This window comes from Syngnathus leptorhynchus, chromosome 7 (genome assembly GCF_054491065.1).
Source record: "Syngnathus leptorhynchus isolate UIUO chromosome 7, UIUO_Slep, whole genome shotgun sequence".
In the NCBI taxonomy this organism is placed as follows: Eukaryota; Metazoa; Chordata; class Actinopteri; order Syngnathiformes; family Syngnathidae; genus Syngnathus; species Syngnathus leptorhynchus.
This window is the reverse complement of record NC_141201.1, coordinates 7,733,303-7,759,230: the sequence shown is the minus strand read 5'-3', so window position 1 is coordinate 7,759,230 and position 25,928 is coordinate 7,733,303. Positions and strand designations below refer to the sequence as shown.

The 25,928-nt window shown below is 38.9% G+C and overlaps 3 protein-coding genes across 7 annotated transcripts in view; 1 reads left to right on the top strand and 2 right to left on the bottom strand.

Annotated features, from left to right (window-relative positions):
• The window catches only part of LOC147054522 (calsyntenin-2-like), a 71,565-nt gene extending 67,843 nt beyond the window's left edge, over nucleotides 1–3,722 (top strand). The window contains exons 16-17 of the mRNA XM_085916404.1: nucleotides 3,053–3,237; nucleotides 3,411–3,722. Of these exons, the coding sequence (XP_085772530.1) occupies nucleotides 3,053–3,237; nucleotides 3,411–3,590 (365 nt within the window). The 3' untranslated portion in view covers nucleotides 3,591–3,722. The remainder of the gene's footprint in view (nucleotides 1–3,052; nucleotides 3,238–3,410) is intronic.
• A 3,565-nt stretch (nucleotides 3,723–7,287) lies between these two features.
• LOC147054521 (SPRY domain-containing SOCS box protein 4-like) lies at nucleotides 7,288–14,678 on the bottom strand. 4 transcript variants are annotated; one of them, XM_085916128.1, is made up of 5 exons: nucleotides 14,385–14,678; nucleotides 12,789–12,855; nucleotides 9,964–10,806; nucleotides 7,932–8,102; nucleotides 7,288–7,704 (listed from the first exon to the last, which is right to left on the bottom strand). In XM_085916128.1, the coding sequence occupies exons 3-4, from the start codon at nucleotides 10,664–10,666 to the stop codon at nucleotides 7,975–7,977; spliced, it is 831 nt and encodes a 276-aa protein (XP_085772254.1). In that variant the 5' UTR covers nucleotides 10,667–10,806; nucleotides 12,789–12,855; nucleotides 14,385–14,678; the 3' UTR covers nucleotides 7,288–7,704; nucleotides 7,932–7,974. The 4 variants fall into 4 exon arrangements, with proteins under 4 accessions (XP_085772254.1, XP_085772258.1, XP_085772253.1 ...); XM_085916132.1 differs by having other exon boundaries at nucleotides 7,288–8,102; nucleotides 9,902–10,806; XM_085916127.1 differs by having other exon boundaries at nucleotides 7,288–8,102.
• Nucleotides 14,679–15,605: 927 nt separating this feature from the next.
• LOC147054520 (solute carrier family 25 member 36-A) lies at nucleotides 15,606–25,800 on the bottom strand. Of its 2 annotated transcripts, none has more exons than XM_085916939.1 (7): nucleotides 25,368–25,800; nucleotides 23,340–23,504; nucleotides 22,368–22,445; nucleotides 20,729–20,829; nucleotides 18,937–19,003; nucleotides 18,221–18,510; nucleotides 15,606–18,146 (listed from the first exon to the last, which is right to left on the bottom strand). In XM_085916939.1, exons 1-7 carry the CDS (start codon nucleotides 25,406–25,408, stop codon nucleotides 17,953–17,955), a joined length of 936 nt encoding a protein of 311 aa, XP_085773065.1. In that variant the 5' UTR covers nucleotides 25,409–25,800; the 3' UTR covers nucleotides 15,606–17,952. The 2 variants fall into 2 exon arrangements, with proteins under 2 accessions (XP_085773065.1, XP_085773066.1); XM_085916940.1 differs by lacking the exon at nucleotides 25,368–25,800 and adding an exon at nucleotides 24,780–24,971.
• Nucleotides 25,801–25,928: the final 128 nt, after the last annotated feature.

The window sequence follows — 25,928 nt, the reverse complement described above, 5'->3', positions numbered from 1 at the left end:
TGCACAGGCAACAGTGTACGCCAACTCAAAATATAGAATAATAATAGTTGACCTTTGTCAATTAACACTTGCAACATCTACAACAGACCGAAAGACAAGTACAGACAATTCAGCTTGTATTTTTTTTTTTTCAAACCACTGTACCTCTGCAGTATAATTATGGTGTGAAGATATGTTCCAAGCTGTTTTTTCACACAGTTTGACATAGTTAAAAATCAGTTTGACTTTGTAGTTCCTTATCAGACTGTTCATCAGACTGCTACTCTCATTCTGCGGAAAGTGGAGAGGCACAGCCGAGTGCTCTTCAGTCAAGAGAACATGGCGAGACATTGGTCTTATTCTGCCATACGAGGTTTAATTATTCATCAGACCCCAATGGATTCTACTTAGTACTGCAGATATTACAGCGCCAAGTGTGTGCATGCCTTTGTGTGTCTGTGTGTGCGAGTGTGTCTTTCAGAGGCTAACGCGACAAAAAAGAAGGTCAAACAAGAGTGCCAAAGTGGGCAGTCAATGGTTGATAATTGAACTATTGTATATTAGTAAATAGTATGTAGTTAGTAGTATTAGTAGTTAGAGCATGATCATGATTAGTGCATGTGGCTGTTTCAGGAGGAGTGCTTTATCGAGTCAATGAACTCAATACAAAACAGGCAAGCAGTTTGTCAGATAAAGAATATGTCTTCAAAAAAAAGAGGCTTTTGTTGCGCAAAAAGTAGCAGTTTATAGTCTGAAAAATACGGTAGTAATGAAACTCTTCTTTGTTTGTGTCTGTACGACAGTATTATGCTGCCTTCGGTGGCCAAATCACGCTCAAGTTGCGATTTATTCATGATGCACTAATTGTTTAATTATTTAGATTTTATTTTATTTTTGCATTGTTATATGTTTCATAATGTACAATATTAGAAATTATCATTTTTTTAGAGCACAGGTTATTGTCATTTGCGCTCATTTTGCTAGGGAAAGATGATTTAAATGTTTGTTTTAGTTCTGAGCACGGTCACAGAATGGACTCTTATCTTAAGGCACTGCTGCATAGTACAGCATAACCTTGTACACCAAACTGAATCTGTTGCAAAAACAGGATGACTTCCATTATTCTCTCATTTTGCAACAGTTTCCTTTCTGTCCAAAATGAGTGAAATTGAATGGATCCATTCATTTTCATAAAACAGTTATTGACTAAAACGTTTCCACTGAAGGTTCCAATGTAGAATAAGAAAGATTCAGATACGCCTCAAGACCAACACATTTATGGGGAAAAAAAAACCCCACTATGAATCCAAAATGGAGTAAATGCGGTACAGACCATTAAATATGAAGTATGGATGTACGATATGGCATGTCCTCATTCATCATTAAATAAACATAAAAATTTTGGATGACGTCCAGTGGAGTAATGCTGAGGTTGCCCTATATATATATATATATATATATATATATATATATATATATATATATATATATATATATATATATATATATATATATATATATATATATATATATATATATATATATATATATATATATAGATAGATAGATAGATAGATAGATAGATAGAGAGAGAGAGAGAGAGAGAGAGAGAGAGAGAGAGAGAGAGAGAGAGAGAGAGAGAGAGAGAGAGAGAGAGAGAGAGAGAGAGAGAGAGAGAGAGAGAGAGAGAGAGAGAGAGAGAGAGAGAGAGAGAGAGATAGATAGATAGATAGATAGATAGATAGATAGATAGATAGATAGATAGATGTATTTTTTTTTAAATTAATTCAAGATATATTCAGAATATATTCAATTAATTCAAAATTTAAGATCCAATTAATTGTTTTGCCCTAGTGTGAATCCATCTTAAATGTCTCTTCATGCAAAAGTGTGAGCTACTTGCCCTAAAGAGATTGCATGAATTATGGGGGCATGAAAGTCTTTAGTTTTTGGGTGGGATTCACAAGAAAGTGAAATAAATGATCATCTAAGGAGTGCTACGAGTGCCTGACTCATAACAAACACACACAGTAACAGCAGCAGTGGGATTGAGGCCAGATTCATAAATGTTATGCTCTTTCAGAAGGCTAAAGATCAGAGCATGAGAAATAAACATTTTAGATCAAGAAGAAAACTGTGTGTCTAGTAGTTGTTGTTGTTGTTTTGAGTGTACCATTAAAAAAAGTTGATTTTGTTTTTGCTCCACTTTTGTTGCTGTGGACTGCACAGCAACTAGATTTATACGTTGGGGATTATTATACTTTTAGGTACTTATTTTACTTATTATACACATAAGATGTCATATACTTTAAATACAATTTATCTTGACAGTAGTGCATGGAAAAGTGGCTTTTCTTTTACATTATTTAAACCCTAAAGCCTTTGACGCAAATATAATTAACTTCGTACATTTTTGAGCTTTTGCGTTCTAAAATTTATAACAGGGGTCCTTACTTGTATTTAGTCATGAACTAAATACAGGATATTAGTTTGCCCAGCTCACTTCTGTGCATGCAAGCGTGGGTTCAACTCCCACTCAGTGAAAATGTGAATGCCAGAGTTAATGGTTTTCTCTTTAAATCCAACATTTGCTCTCTCAACGATTTCAGCCCAAGTCTGCTCTAGCTCTCTTTGACCCTAAAGAAATAAGTGGTACGAGAAAAAAAATGGGAGGATATTTGTTATCATTTTAAACAACAAGCAAAACAGCCTAACTCACAGCTTTCTCTGTGTCTACGAGACACAACTAATGGGATTTTTTTTTTACAAAATTGTGGAGTGGCCAAGGTGCTTGTTGACAGGTTTTCCCTGCTTAATTTAACTGTGCATTTTCCCCCGTGACTTTAGTGACATATTCTCTCCTAAAATAACTCTCAAAATATATATATTTTTTTAATTACACATTTGGACGATAAGGACTGTGGCTCTTTTTGTTTTTTCCTCACTCAGAATGTGGTCAAAGTCTGCTAGTTGTCCATCCCTAGTGTAGGAAACAAAAGGATGGATGTATTGGGGTAGCAGTCGAATGGACTATCCCCACTTTAGGATCGTGTTTGCCGTCTGTCATTATCAGGGGTCCCGAGTGCCATCACAGTGGTCATTGTGATGTGTATCGCCGTCCTGGTGGTGGTGGTGGTGTTAGGCATCTACCGCATCCATCTAACCCACCAGCAAGAAGTCAAGCTGTCTGAGACGACCAAAGAGGAAAACGGGACCTGGGACGACTCTGCCCTGGCAATCACCGTCAACCCGATGGAGGTACAGTAAATGGGGAAAAACGGTGGTCGATTAAGCTTGGAGCAAATACACGGAATAGTAATGAAGTAAAAATGTGCACCTGTTATGCTTTTTCCATCACAATTTAAAAAGGGAAGTGATCATTTATAACTTTGATAACTTCTTGGTTGTCATTTAGTACCTGCTTCTCTCAGAATCTGCAGGATCCCCAAGCCGCGGAGCAAGAGGTGAGTGAGGAAGAGGATGAAGACGAAGAAGAGGAGGATGATATCACTAGTGCAGAGTCGGATGACAGCGAGGAAGAAGTGGACGTCCAACTACCCAGGATGCAAGGAACGAAGCGTCTGAACTGGGACAAAACAATATCTTATTGAAATCCTCAATCACAAACATTCACATGATCAATATGGCTGTAAGAAAACATCAAATGATGATGGCTGACACACTAACACAATCAGGTAGACGTACAAATTTTGTGGTATTGAAAAATGATGAAATATCGCCCCCCACTGGATTTCATTACACCTAACACCTAGCACAGAATGTAAAATAAAAAAAATAAAAACAAATTAAAGTTTGACAAAAAATTGAAATACAACGTCAACTGAATTTACTGTTAATAGGTACAGTAAATGTCATGTCACTATAAAAGTCACACAATTTAGCAAAGCTTGATGAAACAAATTCTGCAAAGATTTCTGATACAAAATAATGCAAGTGGCTAAGATTTATATTATTATTTGGATTTTTGTACAATGTGTGATGTAGCCATCTTTATCTCGGCCCTTGCGGCAAAGTCAGGTGATTTTACTGAAATAGCATATTTTCAATGGAACTCTAAAAGTAACTCACAAAAAAAAATAGAAAGGTACAGTGCAGTGTCCAGATGTCATGTTAAACTCAACAAGGGATTTGAATTTTGTGTTTTGGGGTTACACGGCGAATCCCCATGGTACATTTTTATACACAATCTTGTAAATACAGAGTACAGTACCATAAGTGATTTCCCATCTAAGCCTCTCCATCCTTACCCCAAGCATACAGACTGCACCCAGAGACCTTTCTCTCCACTTGTACACAACAAATATCATCTTGCTTCATTTTCATCTTTACTCTGCAGAAATAGTCAGTGGCGCCGCAGTCCCTTTATGTACATATCAGCTCAGTGTTCAGTTGGGTTTGTATTTGTTTGTTTGTTTGTTTGTTTGTTTGTATGTATGTATGTGTCACTAGCTCCATGGATACCAGAACAGTTCACTAAATCCATGCAGCAAGCTGTACATATTTTCAAAAAGAAAGCAGCCTTATGAGTTGTAAATGTGCACCGGAAAGGGCAAAACAATGGCAAAAAGCAGCACACACTACTAACAGTGTTGCAGGATTTGGCAGACAATATGGCTGAAAACACTAAGGTAGGATTCAAAGAACATTTTCATATCAACAAACATGAAATGGCTACAAAGTAGAACCCGAGGTCCCAGATATAGACCAATAAGTACCCAAAAAAGAACTATTGTATAAAAGAGAACACATAACTACTAGGAAAACAATATATTTGTTGTTTTTTTCTTCTTTCCCAATATTTCACGAACCACAATGAAGAAAACACCAATATTAGTTGAGCACAAGTAGTAATATATATTTCGGCTATCCAATAGGTGCTGCAATATAAAATCTGATCCACTTTGACATGCAGTCTAATGTGTATTGACACAATGGATAGCAATAGATAAAAATGTGTCTCATGAACTGGAACACAATAAGGGGGGAAACTATTGATCAGTCTGTTGGAATCTGTGTTCTGCGTGGTGCGGTCAAGGTTGAGGTTAACGACACATTGATAGCACTTTAAGGGTGAGCGTTAGAAAGGAAGTCAACCCAACCCAATTGTCTTTACAATAATACTATTTGGTATGCTCCCCCATTTGTTTAAACACAGCCTTTTGATTACGATGCCATTGTAAAATTTGAGTCCACCTGTATACTGAAGCTGACCTGTGATCTATTAGTGCCGAGCAAATGCCTTTCCTTGGAATTGGATTTTGCTGATTAACTCATATTTCACAGACACAATATTGATCAGAATGCTGTATTTAGCCTCGTACAAGGCGCATACAACATTATTGTGAATTTTGGGGTTTTAAGAAGATTAAAAACGAATAATGAGATAATCATGACATAGTGACATTTGAATATAATAATAATAATGCTAATAATAATAATGACAATAATAAAACAAAGTCCCTTTGATGGTTTCTTGTTTTTTTTTTCTTTCTTAGCTGTAACTCACCAACACAGAGCTATTGTCTGTGTTAAATGAACACCCTAAAATGGAGTATGTGTATACTGTAGCACAACTATATGTTCATGTAAAATACATGTTGTTTAAAGGTTTACCACATTAGTCTCGTGAGGTCATCCTTTTCACTACCTTACTCATCTGAAACCTTTCGGTGGGTTTTTCCCATCAAGCCCTAATGTCGACCTGATACGTGTTTTAGAAGAGGAGGACAATGCAGTTAACATGGAAACCTTGTAAATTGTGTACAACGTTGTTTTATTTATTTATTTATTTATGGACTCTTTTGTCTGTTTTGCTTTGGAATGGTCAGTCACTACAGCACTTTCTGTAAATTGACCAATAAAACCCTGTTTTGGAATCTAGCCATCAATTTGCACATTGATCTTTTCGTATTTGGCATTAGATTCCCATCAATCCATTCACGATAAGAACACAATTTACACAGGGGTGTCAAACTCATTTTTTTCACGGGCCGCATTGTAGTCATTGCCTCTTTCGGAGGGCTATTATGACTGTCAACCCAGATAAATGTATGAGCACCTCATATTATATACAGTAAAAGCTACAAAACAAACTGACAAATAACTCCTTTTCAAATCAGACGAGCAAAAACTGGTCAAATATTTTAAAAAAAGATATTAAAAGTGAAGACAATTTGCAATTCTAGTAATGACACGAATTTGATGCACAATTCGTCTTCGCGAGCCACATAAAATGATGTGGCTGACTGTATCTGGCCCTCGTGGCCCCAGGGCCTTTAGTTTGACACCTGTGCTCTAAATGAAGTGTAACGGCACGCACACGCTATATAATCCATAAATAAACAGTACATATTCACAGATTCATTTGTGGAACCCGCACATTCACTAAATGAAACGTAACGTACAAAATAATATTTATGTCACCGTATCTGACTGAAAAAGGTTCCAACAAATAAAAAGACCAGAAGATGGCAGCAGTAGCCTAGTGCGAAACCTGCCTACGTCTGCCTCGTTGCCAAATATTTGGTACGTATACTTGCGTTGATATGGGTGTAGTGGTGGTTTTTCCCCCCAACACAAATAGTGTTTGTCACTGGCAGTCTATTTTTCTAGAATATGATCTAGAATAGAATTGTGTGGAATCACAATTTGATCAGGTATTTCAGTTTTACTGAAAAAAACATTACAAATCTTGCAGTCAGGGCTTATGAAATAGAATGCCACTAAAACGTGGTTGTGTTGGCAATGCCAAGGAAATCCACAGTGAGTAACTTAAATCACGCATTCTCTGTTGAAGTTGGCCCTGAGACAATCCCTCATTTATTATAAGTCGATACAAAAATCTGACACTTTAAGGAGTATTGAAGGACTTCAACACTTTTAAAAGGTAAATACAAAGAACCACAAAGAGTATGTATGTATTACTGTCCCATGGCCAAGGTAAATCCAGCATCTCAGGAATTCTAAAACTAACATAGGGTGACATAAAACCAAAGGAATTTTTTATTTTAGGCTATTTGTGCAGGTGAGAATGGCTTGTGAAGTTGTATTTACTCAAAATTCACATCACTTGCTTTTTCTTATCATTTCATTGACGCGGCAAGAATCCTTTTAGCGTCAAAATTCTTATACTTTGGCTCGTATTGCCATTTCAAATTGTAATCACACACAGATAGGTCTTTTGCTGGCCTCGTTTCTTTTACCAGACACTCTTTATGACAGAAGGGGAAGTGGGGGTAGAATTGTATGCTTGTGTGAAAGTACATCATGAAATTGAGAGAGCACACATTGTAAGGAGGCGTAAGTTTTGCCAAGTTTATTATTCACATTTAAAAAAAATGCTCATGTCCTAAAAGTTTTCCAATCCCTGCGAGATCATGCCCTGGAGACAAATCTCAAAATATGTAGAGATAAAAATAGTTTTAAAAAGTATTTTAGGGGGAAAACCAAATTTAACACCATTTAATGGTTAGAAGAAAAAAAAAACAGCACTAACAACTCTAAAAGTAACGTGTGGTCAAATTAGTGATAGCGCGTCACCCTTTGAGTTCATCAAGTCTGTTAGAGGTTACTGTCAACTGAGAAAGAAAAAAATGTAAGTGGGGAAGTAGGTATGACGACAAATCTATACAATATTTGGCTGCCTGCAGGTGGATACAGCAATTAAGGCCTTGAGGTATCTTCATTTGGCTCATTTGCTTGCGCCTGTGATGAGCAGAAGACAGTCATTTCATTTAAACTCTATCGAATTCATAAAACCCTATAGTCCTTTTCACGAACAGACAAGAAACTGGAGAATAAAAACATTGCATCATATTCATGCTTATCTTCTAGTCACAGTCAACGCCCTTGTTGACGTTTTCAGCAGTTATCTGGGGGTTTCATCAAGTTCAATTGGAAGGGTCGCAGTGAGAGTAACAGGTGTACAGTACCTCCCACATTGGAGTTCCAGTGAGAGTGTGCGGGAAGACTTTGTCACTGGTACTGGAGGTAGTTCTTGAGAGTCTGAGGCAGCGGGAGCGTGTCGATGTGATGGATGCGCTCCCTACCCAGAGCCAGGCGAGCTACTCTTCTGCATAGCTCCATGAGTGGGAGGGGTTCGGCTGTAAAAGAGAAAAATGGTTAGGATCCATTTGGTACCAACAACATGAACAACAAGCAACGTGAACTGCGTCATCATCTCATTGTAAATATTTGGACCAGGCCATCTGATTAAACGCTGATACAATCTTTTTCTTCAGACAGTAAATGCTGTTCCGCAAGTATGGCTAGCGAGTAAAGGACATCGCTTCATGGCAAACAAAATAATAGACTAGAAGAAATGTAAAGGAATGTACAAGAAATGTAATGTTAACTAAAACGTACTGCTTGAATAAAATGTTAAACTAATCACGTCATCATCTTTAGATGATAGAAAGAAAAACATAATAAGCTAAATTACTTGGTATCAAAAGCCACATGACACAGCTGCTCCGAGGTTACCATGCACAAAATATCACATCATACAAATTCCAAAACCACATCTCCACTATTAACAACCAAGTAAAACACAAACAATAAAAACAAGATAGGTGTCATTTATATAAAAAAGGAGAAAAAAAAAAAAAGTCAAATGGGGTTCACTCGAGTACAAAAGAGGACAGCAGTAACAAAGTTGGTGGAATGTTCCCTTTCACTGGTCGCTTTCCTTCAGTTTAATTGGTTGACTAAGCATTTTGTCATTAGCTGAAATGCCAAAAGGCTTGTTGTCATGGAGATGGTTAATACTGTATAACAATACAACAATAACAAATTGGACTGCTGGGACTTTAAATGGCATGAGTAGCGTTTCCTTTTTCTGACATGGATTCGCTCCTGCAGGCAGGTCTTTATGCTTTCTTACATCACTGGTTGTTCCAGACCGCAGCCAAATACGTCACGTATACAATAGGGCAAAGTGACCTTTATGAGAGCTAGCCAAATCTTCCAAATTCCCCACCCTTTTCCTCCGGTTGTGCTTTCATGCACTATGATATGCAGGGGCTCCGCTGCTCAGTGGAAGCGAGTGGCATTGGGTCACAAAAAACATAATAATGACAAAAACAAAGGCAAAACTACAGTCGGACCATCACCGAGTGGACCACCTGTGTTGTGCCACCTAGGTAAAAAGATGTAAAAAGCTGCAAAGTGTGGCATTTACTGATGCCGGTAGTATATGTTGGTGCTCCAATTCTTAATTAATAGATCAATCACCATGTTTTTGAGACACATACAGTATGTATAGTACAACTCAAGAGAAAGGGTGTGTGTTTGATAAAGAGTGGGGAACAAAATGTTTTTTCAACGGCTGCATGTCTGATATCCCGGGAGGCTATTGCAGTTTTCCAAAAAATACAATATCAGCCATCACTTTGCCACAAAGCATGCAAACTATGCTAGACGCTAGAACGGGCGGCTACTGCATAAAGGTTGGCGGCTGATATACAGACTCTGCAAGATTTTTTTTCATTGACAACTACGAGTCGAGCATTGCAATTTGTTGGGTAACAATAGGTTTTATGTTGTCGAACGTGATGCCGTTGAAGCAAAGCTGACACAAAATGCAAGGCAGTGGCAATAAAGGATAGAATGAGGACCATCACGATTACATCGTTAAGCTTTTGCATGGTGATCCACTTGTGCTCATTGAAAACCTTAAAAAAAGAGAGAAGGTCAACATTGCACAAATAATCCCATGGGCAGCCGGCTTTAAAGATGAGGGGCAGTCAAAATGTTTATTGGTGGATACCCTTCCAAAAAAAGGAATTAAAATCACAACATCCAATGATAGTCATTTCCAAAATGGCTGAGAGGACGTTGATGCATTCAAACATTTATATTGTTCTAGTATTTTAATTCGGGGAAATTGCACAGGGCTCTTTACCTTTTGACTGTCCCTCATGAATAGCTCGTCTTTGTGCTGTGTGTTGACGGAGATGAACTTACGATCTAGTCCGTTGACGTAGCGAATCGTCACTTCGCAGTGTCCCCACACAGCACTGACAATGGGATACAGTCTCTTGCCTTTTAACCCTCGAAAAGCCACTCCCAGATACTGTCCGTCCACCATGAAGCTCAATGAGCCCTCATCCATGTCAAGTATTACTGCCAGGGAGTCTGGGAGCACAAAGGACTCATCTGGCTCAAGGAAGCAAGGGTATGTGGGAGTTGTCGAAGAAACGGGGTGATTCTTTCCATCGTGGTAGAGTCTGTTTCGCCCCAGGTCCCAGCCCCAGGACTCGGAATCTGATCCCACCAAAGCGGTGTATCCCACTGAGTGTAAAGGTGCTTCGACAGTGGCCACTCCTACAATGGCATGAGTGCCTCTCTGTCTGGCTGGCCAGTGTATACTCCAAACATGGAGGCCCCTAGTGTAGCCCAATTTGCCTCGGATACAGTCCGTGCTCTGAGCTACTGGGTGTCGGTGGAACGTCAGCTTCTCATCTTCTTTGACAAAGACGTTGAGAGACCGATCATCGGGATTCCAGGCGTGGCGTAGCTGAGTCTCGGGACTGGCTGGGGGCATGTCCAGCAGTAAATCCAGTCTGGGTGGCCGGCAGAAATCTGGACCTCGCGGTCCTTGTCGCACGGGGCTGTATGAGGGCTCCCCATCCACTGACTTAATGCTCACTGCAATCTTCTGGCCCATAGTGAGGTGGTCTTAAGGGAAAGAGAGGACAGGGGGAGGGGATGAATGCACTAAGGATCCTAATAATGAAGTGGTATATCCGGATGTTAACTCATTTGGCATGGATATAGTCGACTCTTCTACCAGGGGGTATGTGACTCCTGAAACACAGACACAGCATAAATCTGTGAACGGATTGTGCAATCCATACAAAACAAAATGAGATGGTGTATTTCTAAATCCAGGTAAGATAAGTAATATTCCCACTCACAATTGAAATGACAAATGTGCATCATCAAACTTTACACTGATGCCGGTCCTTTCTCCTTGCAGAGCACACACAAAGACTCCAAAATAATTTCCTTCAGCAGTGTGCTTCAGTTTGGTCCTCAAGAGCCTGTTTTATGTGTAGCCCTATAACAACACATCCGATTCAAATGATCGGCTCATCAGCAAGCTTTGCAAAAGCCTGACAATGCTAATGTTTTAAATCGGGTCTAGAGATTTATCTAAAACAGGCGGGATAGGCGCTCTCGAGAACTGGCCTTGGGTATCCCTGATTTATGTACATACTACTTGCACACTAACATGCATTTTTTTGGTAACATTGTGGAAAGACAAAGATTCTAATTCTAATATACGGAATTGCGCATATTATCTCAGCCTGTTCATCTGCCCCTTGTATACAGTACACCATGTGGCTTTCCCATAAGCTCAGGCCCAGCTGTGCTGCTCAATCCCCTGTCGTTTTTTTGCAAAGGAATCTGTGTTACTCTTCAAGTTGTACAGCAAAATATATAAGGGCAGCCCAAAAGAAATTACACTTTAGTCACTGTCAATGTTTCTATTACAAATCTATATTGGGATGATGAATGACTGATCACAAAATGATGTTCAATTCGGTTCAACATCAATATAGCTAGCGCTAGAGATGTTTAATAGGGATTTTTAATAAAGACAAAGGATTGTCACATTAGAATCGCTTTCAAAATTTCAGTGTCGGAAATAGATCGAGAGACTCCAAAAGCCCATTGGAACACTAACACGCAGGCAAAACTCGGGGCATAGGTTCCGCAATATTTAAGCCAAGAGAGAAATGGGAACCCTGAGAAGATATCGCAAGACAGAAAGCACCGTAAGAAAAAAAAAAAAAACATCAAGTGGCCTGTGAAACGACAGCTTACCATGAAAGCATTGCACCGAGCAGTCAGGAGTCTTTCACACAGAAATGTGAACACACAATCATAGCTGCCAAGTGAAAGAGTGGGAACACAGTTCTCAGTCCAAAAGGGGGTCAGTAAACAGTCAACGGCAAGACGATTGTGGGATAGGGCACAGACAGCAAAGAGTGTGCATGTGTGTGGGCGTGCGTGTGTGTCATGAGTCAGTAAGTTCCAGCTTGTGACGCAAGGATGGAGAAAAAGAGCCTGGCTTCCCAGTTTACAAGAAAATAGCTGCTGAAGGAAGAAAGGTGAAGAGGAGCCAGGGCTTATAGAGGAGCACACTTTTAGTCCCGAAGCAGCTACTCCACAACCCCTTCAAAATTGGCAGTGCATAAGATGCATAACACTAGAGTCAAGATTTAGTTCCCCCCCCCCCCCCCTTTGCAAACTTGCAGATGGTGGACATTGTTATTTCCAAAGTACACATGGGGTTCATCTTGAGCCGCTCAAGCATACTGACATAAATTAGATATGCGACGATGGGGCTCAAGCACATTGACATAAATTAGATGAGCAACAATGTTAGTGCAATAGCAATAATTGCTTTCAACATGTGTGTACATGAGCAGTGTGTCTGGTGTTAAACTTCACGCAGGGGTTACAGCTAATGGCAGGGAACAGCAAATTTGTCAGGAAATTGCTGCACTGGATAGCCGGTGTGAAAGAAACTTCTCAGAGATGCATTGCCAGCTAAAGGCACCAAATGCAACTGAGCCATACAGAATAAACGGGGAGTCATTTTTAAACGCAATTGCAGTTGAAAGTCACGCTGAAAAATGCTGAAGAACTACTTTATAACTGTCAATTTTGTTGAGTTTCAAAAGAGTAAGAATTATTTTCTACCGAAACTGAGCTTGCAAAAGAAAATTATTTAGCTTTCATAATTTCTACATGAGCAACTTGTCTAAGCAGATGGTTACCTCGATGTTTGCCTGTAGAATTCTCAGGTACAGTTCTGAATGCATAGTTTAAGGATGGTGAGTCACCCTGGAACAGACGAAAAATACATTATTTAGAGGTTTCACGGTTTAACTTTGTTATAAATAATTCAAGTATTCAACACGTAATGTTTTGTCAAGAAGTGGTGGTATTGAGAGGCAAGCAGGCAATGTGAATTACATCAACTTTTCACCTCATATTTAAGCTAATTTTTATTAATATTTAACTAATGTGACAGATTATTTATTTATTCATTCATTCATTCATTCATTCATTCGAACTAAAGTTGCACAATGTTAACCATTTTTATTTAGAAAAAAAAAAAACTTGAATGTGCAGAGATATTTTACATCCTTAACGTTGCAATCCAAGAAGCAAGACGTGTCCATAGCAGCTACAATTGCTTCCATCAGTTAATCCGGCTGACCATCTGCTGGTACAGCCACACAAAATACCATTTGATATGGACGATAGCCTGGCCACGGGGTGCTAGGCAGACGGTGTGCTTAAATCCATAGTATTTAATTAAATGACATCTTTACCCACACCAGTAATTAACTTGAACAAGATTTAACGATAAATGTGTTAAACTAGAATGATTGCGAGCCAGAGTGAAGACTTGTGTTAATTTAAATTGCAACCATATTATACCCTGGAATACAGTGGTCTAAATCACAAAATTATTTATAAATTAAGTGAAATGTACTGTAAATACTGCAACTATGAACCCAACTTTCAAAAACTGCTACTGCTGTGCCCATGAGTCTTGTATGAAAGTAAAACACAGTGGTGCCATGAGCTATACTTTATTAAATCATAACACAGTAACTAAATAGACTATAAAAATTGAACAATGAGTTTCATAATTGAATGCTGCTCTCCAATTGATGGTGCTGCTCTTGCTATTGTCCGTCTTGGCCACTCGAGGGCAGTATTGTACTGCGCAGTTAAGCATAGACAAAGAATATGTGTCATTATACGTACATACCTAAACGTCTTAAACCTTCTTTCGGGTAACCAGATGTCATAAATATTTGCACTTTTATTCTGTATACACACTGACGAGTGAAATGCTAGAGAATTAATTTTGACTGGTGTGTTCATTTAACATGATCAGTGTCTTCACGTAGAGTTCATGATAAATATGATAATAAATGGATTCCATTAAATTAAATCATTCAATTAACAGTTATTAGAGCAAAGGTATTATTTGCTGCCCCACTCCACTCCCCATTATCCAGGAATATGACTCACAACTAACTTCCTGTTTGCTTACACGCGCAACAAAACACGCTCAACTGGTATGAGAATAGACCGTCTGGTACATGCCCAAAGTATGCATCAGTCTTCAGATATCGGAAAATGTTTTAGCCATGTTAATACTACACTTTGTCAAATTTTTGAAGGACCACAAAAAACAAAAAAACACCAACACAATCAGATCTGTAATCGAGTACATCCCCGCCGCGTAAACCTATGTAATCAGTACTTTTGGAGAAAACTTTATGCTCACGGAAATAAAGTATAATGTTGAACACTAAATGATTCGTCGTGTAGAGCAGAGTTTTAAAACTTACCTAAAGTAGACGCTGCCCTCCAACACAAACGAAGCAGCTTGCAGAAGTTGCAACAAACCAATGAGTTTCCCCGTTGCTCAAATAAAAAAAACAAGTCCCAACACGCCTTAGATAAAAAACAAAAAGTCCTAAAAACAAACGTAAAGCGTGCTTGATGGCATGTCTCCTAATCAGATAGACGAGACAAACAAATCAGACGACTTTCTTTGTTCTCCGTGGATAACGTCTTGTCCGTGGACGTGGTTTAGTCTGTTATCACCGTCCAGGCGTCCATGTGTGCCTCCCTGTCGCTGATTGGCTGCAGGTTGAGGATCACGAAAAGGTAACTGGCATTAAGTCAGCTCACGTAATCACGCGTCCTCTCGCGATGTTTGCAACTAGAAGCGTTTGTTGGGGTATGCACAAAGAATACATATAATATTTCAGTGTGATCACTAAGAAATGTTGGTCTGATTGCATCTTTCCACAAAGCATCTGAAACACCCCATATTCTTAATCTGATGGATTTTGTTTGCTGTTATACTGAAGTACCCCAAGTGATTACAGGAAATTAGAATTTCGAATATCTAATTGTGTTTTTTTTATTGCTGTTATTGATGCAGACAAGATGAGTGTTTATAGTAATATACTGATGTGAGTCCCTGGAAATTGAATGTATATATTGTAGTCTTACTCTTCATATTCGTATTTGAAGTTAAGTGACAATTTTAGAGTCATTGCGTCTTTGCTTTCTTGCAGAGATGAGAAAATACACACGTCATTGTGAAAATGGTAGCTTATGTCAAGGTGTTGTTAAACTTTCCATACAGGTCCACTAAAAGGCAAATTGAAAGAAAGTTTTCTGTACCAACATCTGATGAAAACAAGACTTTTTAGTTAGAACATATCAAGATATCTATATTTCCACTCAAATATTGTTAAAGAAATTGTATTCTACATTTAGAAAGTCTGCATTTATAAAATGCATGCAACCATATCTTTCATGTTAGTGTTGTTGGCTGAACGCTTGTGTAGGAAACAAACTTGGTACAAAGTGCCGCCTGTGATATTTTGTTTGCCTTTTGTTGATGCAACGTGAATGTTCTGCAGTTGCAGTGTGACTCAGAATGCAACATTCTGGGACAAGAAAACTAAGTCAGCGGACTGGACAACTACTGCCACCTGCTGCTATAATGTAATATTACAAAACTAGACCCCGTGAATACAGCATGAGTTGCACTCTCGAGTTTATTGACTCACATATTCAACAAAACAAGTTATGACAATGCATAGATAGAGCCACACTTAAAGTAGGCTCATCAACAACATCAACTACAACATGGAAAAAGGTCAGCAGGAGAAAGGCAACAATTTATTTAAAAAGATATAAACCTGCAGTTCCTTTACTGAGTGCATACATAATTCCTAGTTTCTTGCGCTCGAGACATGACTGAATGACAGACTGTCATTTAGGCAAACACACACAACACATACACTCACAAGCATACAATGCAAACATGTGTAAAACAATAACCATTGGATGAAAGGAAGACTGTATGAACAGCAGGCAGACATGCTGTACAATATAGTTGAAAAAGATGCATACTTAAGTTGTATTCATATATTTCCAGTTCAAGTTAATTTTGCTGAAAGTAAATACAATATTTGTTTAATTGTGATTTTCTGACAGCATTCAACATATTTTTGGGGGATGAGTCAACCACCTTTTTAAGGTTTGGTAAAATTAACTCAACCAACCGACAATAGCCCATCTATCTGACTGACAAACTTTAAACCCAATTCAAGCAGAGCGAGCTTGGTCACCCAACTTGTGCGCATTGATGTTAAGTGTCTGCAGAAACGCTTACAAGGAGAATAAGCTAATGCACTATTCACAGCATTTGACAGAGGGTCACATAGCTGGGTGATTTCCACAATCCAAAGTACAGGTTAGGGGTTAAGCAATTTAAATGTCCAGCCAAAACCACCCTTCCACTAAAGCTGGGCAGATAAAAATGTTTCGACATGTAGCCAGTTTGAGCTAAATTAAAGTGACCAATCACAGCAAAAATTGAAATTAGATTTACTTGTTGTAAGCATTGTCAATTTGATCCAAGGACAAAAGCCAGTGACGTAATAGAATAGGTTAATAATTTAGTATTCATCTTAATCGTTATTTGGTAACAAATACTGTTTAAAATATATACTGTATAAGCAGCAATGAACAACTAAGTAAACTGTATATGGAAAAAAAACTTCAGCAATTATAATGGGTATTTATTATTGTGCGTTTAAGACAGTCATATTATTCAAATTCATCAACACCCAAATTCCAGGGCAAAACAGGATTGTTCTGAACACCAAATATGGATTTTCTAAATGAGAAAAGGGAATAAAAATTCCCCCAAAAGATTGTGAGACACCATAAGTACAGGTAGGTATTGGAGAGATCAGATTTTCACAACAATGGTCTCTTCAATACAGATGAATAGATGGTTTCATTTGCCTTACCAGTCAGACAAATAGAATTATATTATTTAAGCAAATATTTATTATATATCAATATTACAATGTTAAAACTATTTATTTCACAACTATTAAACATGTTTCAGTGTTTTGCTTCCTTAAACCTGCATATGTATTTACATTCCAGTAGATCTAAAGCAGGCCAAACTATGTGATATTATTACTCCTGTACTGTAAGTCAAGATATAACAGTTAATCTCCTTCTGGTTTTATGTGAGGATGAGATCATTCTAAATGCATAAAAAGCAAGAGCAGAAGGGTTAGGTCAGGCATGTCCAGCTCCAGTCCTGGAGGGTCACTGACCTGCCTTTTTTCTATGTCTTTCTGCTACAACACACCTATTCAAACGATCAACTCATCAGCAAGCTCTGAAGAAGCTTCATGACAATCCTGATCATTTGAAACAGGCAGGACAGCGACCCTCAAGTACCGAGTTTGGACACCCCTGGGGTTAGGTCGTTGCAAAACCCAAGTTGACTGTCCTGTATACGACGAAATCTAAGTTTCTCTAAGTGCCTGAAATTCCACAATACCTTTGTGCAATAAAATTACTTCACATTGTGGAGAGTTCTGTTAACCAGAGCTTCACATCCGTCCAGCAAGCACACGTGTGTCCTAAATCACATCTTGTTTTTACACAAGGCACATTCCCCTCCATCTACATTTCACTCAAAATTGCTTCATTACAAATTTGGCAGCACAACAAACAGATCTGAGATGTGGACTTTTAAGTACAAGTCAGAGGCATTATTACTTAAGTGCAACTACAATTTTCAAAATTAGTATTGCGGGGATGGGAGTAGTATGAATAGTTCTGAATGAGATAGAGCTAGTTTGGACCTCAACACCCCAAATCAGCATGGGTTCCATTCAAACGTCCTTGTGCCTTTGGTAATAAAACAAAACCTGTCACTTAAAATCATCAGACAACATTGAGATGCTGCCTCTGTCATCACGTGCGCATGTTGTAGCTTCTCAGCAGGTTTTTCATGTTCTATCGTCTCTCCAACACTGAACAAGGGCCGGATTACAAGGGTCGAGTTATAGTAAAGGAGTGAAGCCATTAACCACTCAGGATGTAGACCACCATCTCATAGGTGCACATCATGATGGCGGTGTTGGGGATCTGCCGTACCAAGTGGGTGGTGAGGCCGCGGTACAGAGCGCGAAAACCCTCCTCTTTAGGAACTGTCGTTAAAGTATGGAAGAAGGAGCGGTATCTGGTACCTTCCTCACGTAGTCGTGTGCGGATCACTTCTGCAAACAGAAAGGACAGATTGAAAAAAAACAAGAGACAAATCTATGGCGATTTTTATTCGAATCACGCTCACCATGAGGATAAGCGATAGATGTGGCACATGTCTTGGAGGTGGCAGCAGCAAGCATCATCCCCACAAAGTCTGACGCATCCTTAGATACCTCCTCTTGTTCGTCCATGTTCTGGGGGGCTTTGGCCTCTAAGAGCCGCCGCTTGATGTTTTCATAGATCATAAAGTGGATCACAGTCTCTGAGATGCCAGCATAAGATGCTGACATGCCCCTGTAAAAGCCTCGCAGGCCATCTGACTGATACACCCGGCGCACGCATTCAAATGCACTCATCCTGTGCTCCCCTCGATTTCTGAAATTAAAACAAAAATAAAAAAGAGAGAATAACTCCAAGATGTCTGACCGCCACTTGGGCGAGCAAGAAAAAACGTGAAGAAAAAAAAGACAAGCAGAACTGGCAAAGAAATAAAAATGGTTTAATGGCATGGTTAAATTTCCAAGGATTTAACCAGTGACTCAGATTACTGTATCAAAATGTCAAAGTAGTGTCTTGTGTTTGGGGCCAAATAGATAGAATAGAACTCAAAGGGGGTGGTGTACTCATTACTGTGTACATACATGTTGAGTACAGTAGATCCTCAATTTATTTTATTCCCTTCCCTTTGAATTCTGGGATAGGTGATGTTTCTTATGGTTAAAAGCCAACAACATTTTTTTTTCTTCACAAGATAAAAAGGTCAGTCTAGCTGTGGCATCACAATGTTGATTGACATTTCACCTGGCATCCAGCTGTAGACGAGTCTTTATAAGCCATATTGGATTGGTTGCTGTAATGGCTGTAAAACCTACAGAAAGAGGGGAAAAACACAATGCTTTAGATTACAAGAAACTAAGATAATATGCAGCTAGTGACCAAATAATCTGCCAGAAAACAACTTCCGACTAATTCTTTTGAAAGACGTGAAAATTGGTTTTAGCAAAGACATAAAAACTTGACAGTATTTGGCTTCATTTTTAAAAAATTACCGGCAATAGAGGTAATTGCCTGTTAAAAAAAAAATCACCCGACCTCAGGGTTAGGTGGGACTGGGTCTAGAAAAAAAAGAGTGGATGGACATCACCCTATCACCAGTCACTGCAGCCCACTTGGATAGCTCTGCACAGGAGAGTCTGTGTGACTAATGCTGACCTTGACTGCAAAGGTCTGAGTCATACTGTGCTAAAAATGGCACTGTAGTGTACCTGTGAGATTTAGCTTTACACAGACAGATGACTTTCAGACTGCAGCTCCAGCAGCTTGAATGACCCACATTGTAAAGTTGTGCCTTCCCGGCTGGATCACAGCTGCAAAGGGGTAGATAACGTTTCTTGAAATACGGGTCACAGAAAAACGTGTACTCTATTTGAAAGGGGATCTTTTTTTCTTGTTGTGTTTTATGATGCACTGTTTAAATTGCATCTATACAAAGTAGGTCATAAAAACATGACAATAAGGGCAATAAGTAAATTGCATCTATACGAAGTAGGTCATAAAAACATGACAATAAGGGTTACTGACGCGTGGTTTACATTTTCCCCAAAAAGGTTTACTCGAAACACATTAAAATAAACTGTATAAAAATAAAATAAACTTGAAATTAATAAACTTAAAATAAACTTGATGAAGTTATCTACAGCAGAGATAAAGTCTATACACTTTATTACTTGTAGTTTTTTATAGCTATGCTTTTAGTGTTATTTTTACTCAAGCCACTTTGGCTTAATTGTTTTAAATCCATGCTCATTTATTTGTCAAAGTTTATATTTTGAAAAATAAATGTTAAATTAAAACAAAATCAAAAACAAGGACAAAGAAAATGATCATAGTACCAGTAAAAATTAGCAGTAACTTGGAGCAAGTTCAAATGAGAAATGTAACCATTCCTACGCAGAATAACAGTTCTTATGAACCTTGTCTACAGAATCTTTGTCTACTGACCCGAAGCCACCCAGCTACCAAAGAGGTTCCTCATGCTCGTGCGGTTGCGTACGGTCGCCGATCAAAAGTGTGGCTTAACTTTGTTCAAATAAACATGCAGTCTCAGCGAAACACCTTCAACGAGAATATATATATTCTCCTCGTGCTGAAGTCACAATTAGTTAATAAAATGACTTTCATTTAAATATTTGAAGCCCAAAAAATCCATTTTCCTGGTGTCGTTGAACGAATGTTAAATACATTTGCATTACTTTACTTACTCTAACAAATATGTGTCAAGTGTAAACACAAACACAGCTTAAACATTGCCTTAAGTCATCTTGAGTGAATAATGCAAGATTTTGTGGCATTTTACAGTCGTACATCGAAGATTGCCTACACACGTCCAGCATGAAAAAGAGTTGGCAGTTAAATATCAGAAACAAGCAGTGTTGGCATTCAGTGATTTCTCGAACAAACATATGGACAATCCGTGGCACGGCATTTCTCCGCATTCTTTTTTGATGCATACAGTCGTCCGGAAAAGGTCACTGGGTTGAAGTATTGTAGATTAAACATTACAAAGTGGGGATAAGAGAGCTTGCGCATATACCTGCCATTCCAGCTGATACCATGTGAACCTGTGTGGAGTCAGGTTCCAATACACTGTTCAGTTTCTCTTTGGCTGTGGAGTAAGCAGCAAAGTAGATGGCTCTGTTGACACAAATCACAAAGGTTAGCATCACTAGGAAGCAAAATATTTTTTATGCCATTATTCTGTGTAAAACGTATTATTAGTCTCATTCAAGATTGTGCCTCCAACGATGACAAATACGCTTAAATTAACAAGTGCCCACTTTCTGACATCTACATACATGTCATTCATATTACCCCCATCCAATATCATTCGGTGCATTTACTCAAGGGAAACAACCCGCATGCGCACATTACCCTAATCTGCTGAACAACATTGGAAGGCAAATTGGTGACGGCACAAAGGTAAACTGCTTCAGGTGATCCTAACTGAGACCTTCCCACCCTTTTGGTGGTAAACGTCATTCGCGGTTTGTTGTTGCTGGAAAAACCTGAATATAAAAACTACTGTTAAGTAATGCCACCCATCAAGCGATGCTGTTGAACTAAACTTAACTCTTCCGCAGTTCAGCTTCCAGTTTTCAGAAAACAGTGCTGCCGACAAGAACACGCATGCCAGATTTGGCAAAATTGTCATGTATATTTCCTGAACTATTGCAGCACAATGCAGCAAAAATTCTTAAGCACTGGTAAGGCATTGGCAAAAAAAAAAAAAAAAAAAAAACGTGAATTTCAAATGTAATTGAGTGGGCAAACACCCCAGAGACGCCACTATTTGCATGCAGCAGTTAGCAAATTTATTTGAAAGATTAAGAAGAGGATTTAGCTGTCTCTCTCTGATCTAGTTTTACCTAAGGGTTGATTGCAGTCAGATTCTTGGCTGCTAAACTAGACCAACAAGCAGTTTTTACAAAACGGAAAAAGTCCTGGCCAACTGTAGTAGAGCATGTATTTAATTATTTAACTCTTTCCTAGCCCAGTTAGATCACAGGCCACTGCACAGTTGAGTAATGCCAATAAACACTCTTGAAATGCTTAGCAAAGGAACCTGCAGGCTCCTGTCATTAGCCACCACTTTACTCCTATCATGAGCACACTAATGATGATAAATACCGACTCTCACTGACACCTGCTGTGGCATCAAAAGACTTTTATCGAGGCTCCTCTGTCTCTTTCTATTCCTCCTTCTCTCTCAAATAGATGTTTATACATTGTGCTTCGGAAAAAATAAAGCTTTCTTTGCCTGAGAATCTGAATTTAATTTTGACAGAACAAAACGCCATACACCAGATAGTGAATGGTGGAGCAAAACACAGACAATACAGCAATACTGATTTAGGATTTGTCACTGTTCCATGTATATATGGTATATAGAAGCTATATTGGTATTACCGTATTTTACGGACAATAAGACACTTTTTTTTTTTTTTTTTAATCGGGCTGGAGTGGATTAATTGCATTTACATTAAATCTAATGAGGAAAGAAGATAGTGTAGTAGCGAGGAAGAAAAAATAATGGATTCAAGATCAATAATCTCATGGATGATAGTGACGGAATGAAACCGTGGCTCTCTACGTTATAATGAACGGTGAGGTGGCTAGAGATTCCAGCTCAGAGTTGCTAATGTAAGGAAAGAGATATGTTGTGATCAACCCACCTGGAAGGTGCCACACCCACCAGGTTTGGTCCCAAGCCTCTGAAGAGTGACCGAGGTCCTTCCTTCTCTATAATTAATCTGAAAACGGACATAGAAGAAAAAATGTGACAAGATTGCACTAATATTTAACATTACAACTTTTCACTGAAGAAGACTTAGTCAGGTTGTACAACATTCCTATTGGTCTTATAAAACTATGTAGGTATTGCCATGCTCGCTGTTGTCAGTAACATTTTACCATATGAAAGTATGCGTTCTTCATTCTTAAAAGAACTGGTTGCGTAAACGACGAACAAGTAATTCATAAAAAAAATCATAATACGCAGTAAAAATCTATTTATCATCCATGCATTTTGACTAAGATTCAAGTGGCTCGTGGAAGGCTTTGCACGTGGAATTCAAGCCACAAATCCACTTCAGAAGTTGGCATCTTGGCAAAGGAGCGATGGAACACGAAACCATCTAAGCTTTATTTAAAACGTTATACTTGTGCTGCATCTAACTTTAGAAGCAGTATGATGCGCTGTACGTATTTCACTTAAAGCAACACACCACTCCAAATTCATTTTCCTTCATTCTATTAGGCAGTTTGTATGGACATTAATAGTGCAAATATCAATGGCATTTGATTCCCTGATAAAAGGTTTAAGCCGATTAAGTATCAAAACAATGATAGACATTTTTGACGAGTTCACAATAATGAATGTGTTGTCACATGGGCTGTAACACACTGCTTCTCATTTTGGAATTCTTTCCTTTTCTATTGTGCCAAAAAAAATGCCATATGGCATCATTCCAAAATTTAACACACGTTTGTGATGTTTTCCAAACATGGGTGATATATTGGCCTTGTTGGACTGACCAAGATTTGGATGAGCAAGCATCAACTGGAGCCAAGCTTCCTTGACAGCAAAATGCATGATGGATTGTATTGTACAAGAAATGCAACAGAGCTGATGAATGAGAACTCACTTGAGGCAGTCCAGGGGACCTGGTGGAGACATCCGAGCCACACTGGCCCCATTGACAGTACTCAGATGAACCTCAGAAACATAGAGACTGATGGATGATGACTGCAGACGTGTCTTCACTACTTCCAGTGGGCAAGTCAATATGGCTCCTACGGTGCCACCACATCTGGTAAAAGAAAAAAGTCCAAATCTTCTGATTTCCGCCTCTCAAAAGAATTATTCTCTATTTTATGAAGTCCTCACTGAAAGCAGACGTATCTTTTGTTCATCCATTCATTTACAAACAACAGCTTTTACTGTGCCTACACATTTTTGCCTATATTCTAACATATTAGCAGCCAAAAAGTACCGTATTTTCCGGACTATAAGGCGAACCTAAAAACCAAAAATTTTCTCAAAGGCCGACAGTGCGCCTTATATATGGACCAAATTCATAAGTGCCGAAGTGTTTAGGAAACTAGTAGCCCTTCACACTAAGTAGCTCGCTTACCAAGTACAATATCACTACCTCTTGGGTGATATTGCTTAATTATTGTTTCCTTGGTTTTGTCCAATCATTAGCCAGTGTCAAATAAACAATAATTAAGTTAATAAAAAAAAGTAACTGGGGAAAAAATGATTGCAACAAACTATCTTTGTCTTCTTCAACTTCCTAACCACTTATCCTCACAAAAGTGCAATACATTTTAATGCAAAATCTATTTTTACTCCATTATGCGATGGCATAACGCTTACATATTTTGTAGTCACAGCCCTAGTTGTAGCCTATCCCAGGTGACTTTACGAGAAAGACATGGCCCAACCTGGACTGGTAACCTGCCATTCACAAAGCAATCTAACAACGTTGTATAATGTCACCAGTGTCTTTGTGGCATTCTAACGATCTGTAGCATGTAGGCAAGCCAAAACGAGAGAATCGGAATGTTTTGTGTTTCGTGTGAAATAACAAGCTTCTATTCGTCGTCACATTCAATCAAATGGTGGCATTATAGGTTTAGGGACGTGCAAACAGCAGCAGATACCTTTTGTCTTGTTGACAAGCTCGAGAGTGGTGTCATCTACACACTGACAATTCACTCATAATGTTTTAACAAAATGGACATATCTTATATGAGGTTATGGGACAACAAACAAGCTAAAACAGAGGATAACAAATCTAAAAACTTGCTTTGGACAAGTTTGGTCTTATGACCCATTGAAGAAAAGGAGCGGAATCGATTAAAAATTTGGAAATTATATTTCCATGAAAAAATTGGAACAATCTATTTATGCCATGTTATTCAAACCGACAATATAAAAGAAAAATATCTGAAAAGATACTATGCAAATCTAATAACACTATTGGGTCAGGTCATACCTTAATAGAGAACGTGCGGTTATCTTTAGTCAGGGGATCATTTACAACATCAAAGATAAGAAATGTCAACAAAGTTGTACGAACCTCAGAGAATAAAGTAAATTAGTGAAAAAAGATCATTTGGATGTGCAACATTGGGGGGGAGCAAGGTTGGAAAATACTGTGCACAAATGCATGCATAGTCACGCCCTCGTTTTCAAGAAATAAGTACATTTAAAGAAATATGACGGGAAATTCCGCATTTGTTCGTTTCTATTGAAAAGAATGGCGTGGCGGTGCATGTATCAGTCGCATACCGATGCATTTTTTTTATTTTACTTTTAGCATCTGGTGAGAGCCTAGGTCAAACACAACAAAAATAAACGTCACAAACTTTGATTTAGAATTTCACCTCAGATTTGAAATGATCAGCGAGGGCGCTCGCCCTCATACGTCTACCTCTGCCTGACGTTTCACTGAAACATTGACATGTCATTGATACGTAAGGCTTACGCGAATATGGTCGAGAGAAGCAAGTTGACCTAAGGTGAACGGAGCACCGCAAAGCAAGTGAACCACATCATTTGAGCCCCCCCGACTGTTTTGGATCGGCGAGATCGAGTGACGACAGACGATGGCATGGAGCTAGCGCTAGCTCTCGCTGTAAATGACATGAGAATATATTCTACTCACCCTCCTGCAAACAGATGAACTAGTGTATCTCTTTGACTCATTGTGTCTCATATTCGGGAACCGTCAACTGGCAATCATATAAGAGACAACTGGGAGTCGGGCTGAAGAGACAGGCCAATACTAACAATACTCAGCAAGCACGTCTGTGTGTTGTTGTAGAGGTCAGTCAGTCAGTGGCTGGGGAAAAACGACGGCATGCAGTTGCTCCCCTTTGCTAGCCAGCTTGCAACGCTAGCACTGTCTTCCGGTGGGAAAATCCTTTTCAGAGCGACAGGTCAGCGTCGCCACTTTTATAAGCAGTATAGTTCATCATTCGTTGTATCATGCGCAATGTGGTTCTGGTGAGTTCTTGCCTCTCGCGCGGGACAACAATCGATGCACACCCAACAGGCTTGTCTGACACCCATGAAGGAAGTCGACTGCTTGTAGGTGAATGAAAAACCAATACAAAAGCTGTGATTGGTTAAGGGCTTCTGTAGCCCCGCCCATCGCCTTTTCTTCACGTGAAAGTGCTTTTATTTTGTAGGTAAACTGGTAAGATGCCAGAAAATGCGCGGCACG

What these genes read in the sequence shown, in the direction of transcription:
- LOC147054521 (XM_085916127.1), bottom strand. Translation starts at nt 10,666, where the DNA reads ATGGGCCAGAAGATTGCAGTGAGCATTAAGTCAGTGGATGGGGAGCCC. An exon ending in CTACGTCAACGGACTAGATC is followed by an intron (nt 8,103 to 9,963) that starts GTAAGTTCATCT and finishes TCTCTTTTACAG; the next exon opens with CCGAACCCCTCCCACTCATG.
- LOC147054520 (XM_085916939.1), bottom strand. Translation starts at nt 25,408, where the DNA reads ATGAGTCAAAGAGATACACTAGTTCATCTGTTTGCAGGAGG. An exon ending in GTTCATCTGTTTGCAGGAGG is followed by an intron (nt 23,505 to 25,367) that starts GTGAGTAGAATA and finishes TTCTTTTACCAG; the next exon opens with ATGTGGTGGCACCGTAGGAG. An exon ending in ATCTATCGCTTATCCTCATG is followed by an intron (nt 18,147 to 18,220) that starts GTGAGCGTGATT and finishes TTCTGTTTGCAG; the next exon opens with AAGTGATCCGCACACGACTA.